The 6,932-nt window shown below is 30.2% G+C and overlaps 1 protein-coding gene across 1 annotated transcript; it reads left to right on the top strand.

Annotated features, from left to right (window-relative positions):
• Positions 1-234: 234 nt before the first annotated feature.
• Positions 235-5,011, top strand: LOC101501359 (cation/H(+) antiporter 28). The gene is made up of 4 exons (XM_004515447.4): positions 235-720; positions 1,181-2,179; positions 2,834-3,433; positions 4,282-5,011. Exons 1-4 carry the CDS (start codon positions 541-543, stop codon positions 4,903-4,905), a joined length of 2,403 nt encoding a protein of 800 aa, XP_004515504.1. The 5' UTR covers positions 235-540; the 3' UTR covers positions 4,906-5,011.
• The last annotated feature ends 1,921 nt before the right edge of the window (positions 5,012-6,932 follow it).

Below are 6,932 nucleotides of genomic sequence, written 5' to 3'. Positions count from 1 at the left end.
TAAAAAATAAAAAAGAAAGAAAGATATCAAGACTCTTAAAATAAAAGAAATGAGTAAAAAAAAAAAAAGCAAATCAAGTAGATAATAAAATTGATCAAGATTGTAAGCAATTGTCAAAGCCACATGGATTTTTTTTTTAATAATTTAGAGACATTATTGCTTATAAGTATGTAGTAGTGAATTAGAGATAGGGATGAAACGTAACTATTTGTGATTCATCCATGTTTTTCGGTTTATTATTACTTTCCACACACTTTCACCAAATCCTCAAAAATTCACTATCACCTTATAATCCTTTATTGTCCTTAGACTACTCCTTTATTGTCTCCTTAAACAAAGCTATGAAATAATAACCATTGCCTTTCACAAAAAACATTTGGTGACAATTATTCATTAGCTAAACAAAAGTTACAAGGAAAAAAATGTTGTCCTTAGTGATTGAAACTTCAAAGAAAAAGAAGAAAAGAAACAAGATGATATAGACATAGAAAAAAGAGAAAGAAAAGATACATTTTGATCTATTGATTTTGGCTTGTCAAGATGGCTTTTGGCTTGCCAATGCAAATGAGACCGGCCACTTTATGTGCGGACAAATTGGCTAATCTTATTGTTGGAGTCGCTAAAAACTTTGCTCTATTTATAGCAATGGTGATTGTGTGCAATGGTGTTCATTTTCTTCTAAAGCCTTATTCACAACCTAGACTTTCTTCTGACATACTTGTAAGTTTTTCTATCTCAAACTAGATTATTTTAATATTTTGTTGGTCCGAATAGAACTGGACTCGGATCTTTTAAATAAGGTCTCAGTTTGAACTTTGTGGATGAAAAAAATTATAATTGGGACGAGAGACTCACTATAGGTGGTGGTAGGTTCTGTGACGGATATTAATCATTTAACAAAACAGATGGATATTCATACTCTCTGTAGAACCTACATATCTAATCGATCGAAGATGTGTCGCAATGTCTGTCACGTTGTTAATGTCAGACCCCAAAACATTAATTATATACGATTAATTCATTTTTTTTTATATTATTACTAGTGTCGATGTGTCAATGTTAGTGTCATATTTGATGTCTGTGTTAGTATCATAGTTCGTACCAATATCGTGTCTAACAGAAAAAAACTAAAATTGAACATGAAATATTTTGTAATGATTATGATTTTTTTCTCATGCAGGTAGGACTAATTGTTGGAAACATAGGATTTGTACGTGATCTTTTTGAGAAATTCAACAAAACATTTGGATTCATCATAGATTTTGGCATGATGAGTTACATGTTTGCATTAGGTATTGAAATGGATCCATATGTATTCTTACAAAAACAAACAAGACATGTTAAAGTTGCATATTCAGGAATTATCACAACATTCATATTAGCAATCATTTTAAGTCCATTTGTAAGGTATTTTCCAAGCCTACACAAACTACTTGAATTCACCTCAGCTTTAGCCATCCTTCTAGCTAGCACCGATTCGCCGGTGCTAACGCGCTTACTAACGCAGCTCAAAATCGGAAAATCGGATATTGGGAAGCTTGTTATCGCGGCCGCAATGCACTCGGATTTCGTGTGTTATTGCATACTTTCCATTTGTTATATACTTACTCCACTCCCTGATATTTGCATGGATTTAACACAAGATTTTGATCATAAAAAAAGGACTAAAATGGCTTTTGCAGTTTTTGGAGAAGTAGTTTTCACATTAATGGTTTCACCTTTTTTTATGCATTGGGTTGATAATGAAAATCCAGATGGTAGACCTATGAAAGGACCACATTTAATACTTTCAATTGCATTTGTGGTATTAATGATTGCTTCTTCAGTGTTAACTGGTTTTAGTCCACTTTTAAGTGCTTTTATGGTTGGTGTTTGTTTTCCAAGAGAAGGTAGAGTGTCAAAATGGGTTATAACCAAAATCAATTATTTGTTGAATACAATTTTTTTCCCAATTTTTTTCTTGTGGGTTGGTTTTGAAGCTGATTTTAGGCAATTTGAGGCAAATAATGTTAACACATGGATCAAAATTTTATTACTTTTGATTGTGTCAATAGTTGGAAAAGTTGTTGGAGCACTTTTTACTGGGAAAATGCTTGGAATTCATTGGCCTGAATCAGTTGCAATTGGATTGCTTCTAACTACAAAGGGTCATTTGCATATCTACTTGGCTATCAAAGTGGTAAATCCTTATGCCTATTTGTTTTTCCTTTTTGATATTCTCATGCACTTTTTGGTGGTTTTAAATTGTGGTCCGCAACTGCAATTGCGACTGCAGTATTGTGGATTATAAAGTCTTTATAATGCCATTGCAGTCGGAATTTAGGACGCATTTTTCTGCATAAACTTTTGCAGCAAAACCGCAACGACAATTTAAATTCATAGTACTTAACATGAATTCCTATCTGAAAAGATGTGAAATTTTAGCTTTTACAGCGTCTCAAATGGATTTGATTTACTCATGTTTGTGTGTGTCAAAAGGGTCATACATCGTTATTGTAAATCGATGTAGCAGCATGCGATTTGACTCAAATGATTTGTTATGCATGTGCATACAATATCAACTATTTACTTATTTATCAACGGTTGATTACTCATTTTTCTTTCTTTAAGTGAATTGTTCAATTTAGAAAGTCTGATCTAGCAGCATGCGTCTATCATAAAGGCATTGACCAACCATTTGTACATGCTAAGCATAACATAAATATGAAAGTTAAAAAACTCATGTCATTCATGTCAAATTGAAGTAAAACATCAGATGATCATGCACATTTGCACAATATGTTACTTCAACATCATATAGGCTCATAACTTGTTATTCCTGTGTTATTAACAGATGGGTTGTGGTAGTGTAACATCTATATCATCAGTCATTGGTATGATAATTGCAATCTTTATAACAGTTTTATACACACCATCGGTTGTAGCGCAAATCATAAAACGCGCAAAGAAAAGGGTGCCTACTCATCGCTTAGCGCTTCAATCGATCGATCCATCGAGCGAGCTAAGGATCCTTTTATGTGTTCATGGAACTCACAATGTACCTGCTTCCATAAACTTTGTAGAGATTTCAAAAGGGTCGGCCGATCCCGGCATTCTAGTATATGTCACTGATATGATTGAACTAACTAACGATATATCAGTAACTTTGGAAAAAGATGAAGGAGTGCAAACAGCAACTGTGAAAGAGAAGGAAGTGATGGAAATGAGAGAAAAGATTACAAACTCATTCCAAGCACATGTGTTGGATAGTGGTGAAGGTATAACATTGAAAAGAACAATGGCATTGTCAACAATTAATAATATGCCACAAGATATTTGTATTTTAGCAGAGGATTTGATGGTTGCTCTCATCATATTACCATTCCATAGGGGTCAGAGACATGATGGAACATTGGATGGTGGTAATCAAGGGTTCAGATATGTGAACAGAAAGGTAATATCTTCAAAATTGAAGAGAATGTTTATTTTGTAAAAATGTTTTTTGTTTTCATTTTTTTTAGAATTTGTGTTAATTTTTAAGGTAAATTACTATTTTAGTCTTTAAAAGTGTAGGGTCTTCTCACTTTGGTCTTTGACTAAGTAAAAAATTCAAATTAGTCATGGCTTTATAAAATAGTCCCTATACAACTTACACTCAAAATAGTATTGGTTGTTATAATGTCAGGGACTAAAATGGTAGTTTACTCTAATTTTTACTGACAAGTAGATAATAATTCTAGAGGTGGAAGTGAACAATTGTCTGCGTTTTAAGAAACAATAATAATGTCAAAAGTATTGTATTCATTATTTCCAAAAATACATCATTCTTCTCTAGTATTTCATATTCTCTCCATCACAATAGTTCATCTTAAGAGTGTCTTATTCTTATTAAAAAGTTAAGATGAAAACATGTTTTAGAATATTGAAACAAAAAATATTTTAAAAAATTAAATTGATAGACTTATATACAAAAAGAATTGTATTCGAGAAAATCCCCACATTCACAAAATCAGTACATCTGGATCCAGATCAGATGGTTCAGATTTTAATACAGATTTTGAATTTTAAAACAACTAAAATATCGAACAAAAAAATCAAAACCATTTGATCTCGGTCCAAGGGTTCCGGAAAATGGTGTCGATGGTGTGGAAACAGAGACCTTTCGAACACCAGACACACTTTTAATCTTAAGTGTCTACATGTATGGCACACAACTTTTATAGGTTTATATATGTCATAAATTTTAGTTACATGTAGCTAACCTCATATAATGATGAACAAAGTTTGATGATATTTGAACAGGTACTAAGAAGTGCACCTTGTTCAGTTGGAATTCTAGTAGACAGAGGCCTTGGAACACTTGAACGTATATCAAGATGTCAAGTAACAATAAACGTAGCAGTCATATTCATTGGTGGTAAAGATGACCGAGAAGCACTCGCCTACGCCGGCCGCGTATCGCGACACCCCGGCGTAAAACTAACAGTAATAAGATTCTTAGTAGACACAAATGCAGAATCCTCAAGATTAGTCGGTTACAGAATCATCCTACCTGAACAAGAAAATGAAATGCAGTTAGATGATGAATGTTTTGCAAATTTCTATGAAAAACATGTGATTGGTGGAAGGATTTCATACATGGAAAAACACCTTGCAAATGCAGCTGAGACATTTTCAATTTTGAAGTCATTTGAAGGACAATATTCATTGGTGATTGTAGGAAAAGAAGGTGGCGTTAACTCTATTTTAACAAGAGGGATGAATGATTGGCAACAGTGTCCTGAACTTGGACCTATAGGGGATGTTCTTTCAGGACCTGATTTTTCAATGACTGTTTCTGTGTTGATTATTCAACAACATAGACTTAAAGGGGAAATAGATGGATTAGATGAAGATTTTTCTGTTATGTCATATAATAAGATTTAGATAGAAAGATGGATATAGGTAGTGTGTATTGTAGATGTAGATACAATTGTATGTAGCAACATGGAAATAGAAAACTAATATGTTAATTTGTGATATATATATACATACAGGTAATGATTCAGAAAAGTGCAAATGATGCTTAATTAGAAATAGATAATCCACCCATTAAAATAATATGATATATATATATATATATATATATATATATATATATATATATATATATATATATATATATATATATATATATGCGATAAAATAATTTGTGCATACATCTAATTTTGTGTTGTTATGATATATTGCATCAAACAAAATGTGTTGTCATATTATTTAATGAATATGATGTATCTTGAGTCTGGCGTCAAGATAACGTTATCTAAATCCATGTAAGATCAGCAGTATATACTAATATTTTTAGAGCATGTAAATCAAATTCCAAGAATAAGACGTCAACTTATATATATATATATATATAAAAGAAGGATTTAAAGGATGTGTTGAACGAGTAGAGAAGTTCACAACCACTTTTTAGGGGTGTTAGATTTAGGCTCCCTTACACAATATTATTGATGATTTATATATGCAAATGTTTGACTTAGAACCGAAAACAATGACGTTGTTCTTTCCCTTATCTCTATTTATTTATGATTAACTAACCATAGATCTCATAGGTAAGTTAATTTTGTGATTTCACTGACTAAAAATATTATGCTTTTATTGTGTTTTAAAACCAAGATTGATCTTTAGTTAAATATTTTTGAGATTAAGTATGAATTATTAAAAAAAAATGACAATAACAATTTCAAACTCTGTTTTTTTGTAATTGACATTGTTACTTCAAATTAATCATGTGTGTGTAATGATGATCTTATAAGTAATTATACTAAAAATGAAACATGATGATGAGTCAAAGATTTATAATTATTTGTACATTGTATATAAAGTAATAAAGTTAATTTTCTTTTTATTTATGTAAAAAATCAAATGTTTTAAATTGATGTAGAGACACACAAATATGTGGAAGCTCTTATAATTCCTCAAAATTCGTTTAATACATAGTTGGGAAGAGAGTAGTATACGTTGGGATGAGAGTAGTATCTATTATCTATTATATATATTTAAAACAGACTCTCCATATCACCTCATCATATTTTGCCACTTCATCATATTTTGTCACTTTATCATATTTTCATCTACGTCAGCCAAAAAACTGATGTGTACCTCTTGAGAGTACCCCTCTCTTTCAACAACTTCTCATCTTCCTTCCACAATTTCTTTAATAACTCCAATTTCTTTAATACCTCCAAAATCTATTTGATAATATTATTTTATAATAAATTTATAAATTATATAATTATTTTACAATTATTAATAATAAATTTATAATTTATAAATTATTTTACAATATGATAATAATTTATAATCTATTATATATATTTAAAACAGACTCTCGATACCACCTCATCATATTTTGTCACCTCATCATATTTTGCCACTTCATCATATGTGTACCTCTTGAGAGTACCCCTCTCTTTCAACAACTTCTCATCTTCCTTCCACAATTTCTTTAATACCTCCAAAATCTATTTGATAATATTATTTTATAATAAATTTATAAATTATTTTATAGTATTATTAGTCATTTACCAATTATAATAATTTATAATTTATAATTTATATTATTATCAAATTATTTTATAAGTTATTTTATAATAAATTTATAAATTATTTTATAGTATTATTAGTCATTTACCAATTATAATAATTTATAATTTATAATTTATATTATTATCAAATTATATTTCTATTATATATATTTAAAACAAACTCTCGCTACCACCTCATAATATTTTGCCGCTTCATCATATTTTGCCACTTCATCATATTTCATCCACGTCAGTCAAAAAGCTAATGTGTACCTCTTGAGAGTACCCCTCTCTTTCAACAACTTCTCATCTTCCTTCCACAATTTCTTTAATACTTCCAAAATCTATTTGATAATATTATTTTATAATAAATTTATAAAT

Source organism: Cicer arietinum, chromosome 5 (assembly GCF_000331145.2).
Source record: "Cicer arietinum cultivar CDC Frontier isolate Library 1 chromosome 5, Cicar.CDCFrontier_v2.0, whole genome shotgun sequence".
Taxonomy (NCBI): Eukaryota; Viridiplantae; Streptophyta; class Magnoliopsida; order Fabales; family Fabaceae; genus Cicer; species Cicer arietinum.
This window is presented reverse-complemented; position numbering and strand designations above follow the sequence as displayed.

Bases quoted from the DNA above. Each gene is read 5' to 3' on its own strand.
- LOC101501359 (XM_004515447.4), top strand. From the start codon at position 541: ATGGCTTTTGGCTTGCCAATGCAAATGAGACCGGCCACTTTATGTGCG. The intron at 721-1,180 runs GTAAGTTTTTCT...TTTCTCATGCAG, and splicing joins GACTTTCTTCTGACATACTT to GTAGGACTAATTGTTGGAAA. The intron at 3,434-4,281 runs GTAATATCTTCA...ATATTTGAACAG, and splicing joins TCAGATATGTGAACAGAAAG to GTACTAAGAAGTGCACCTTG.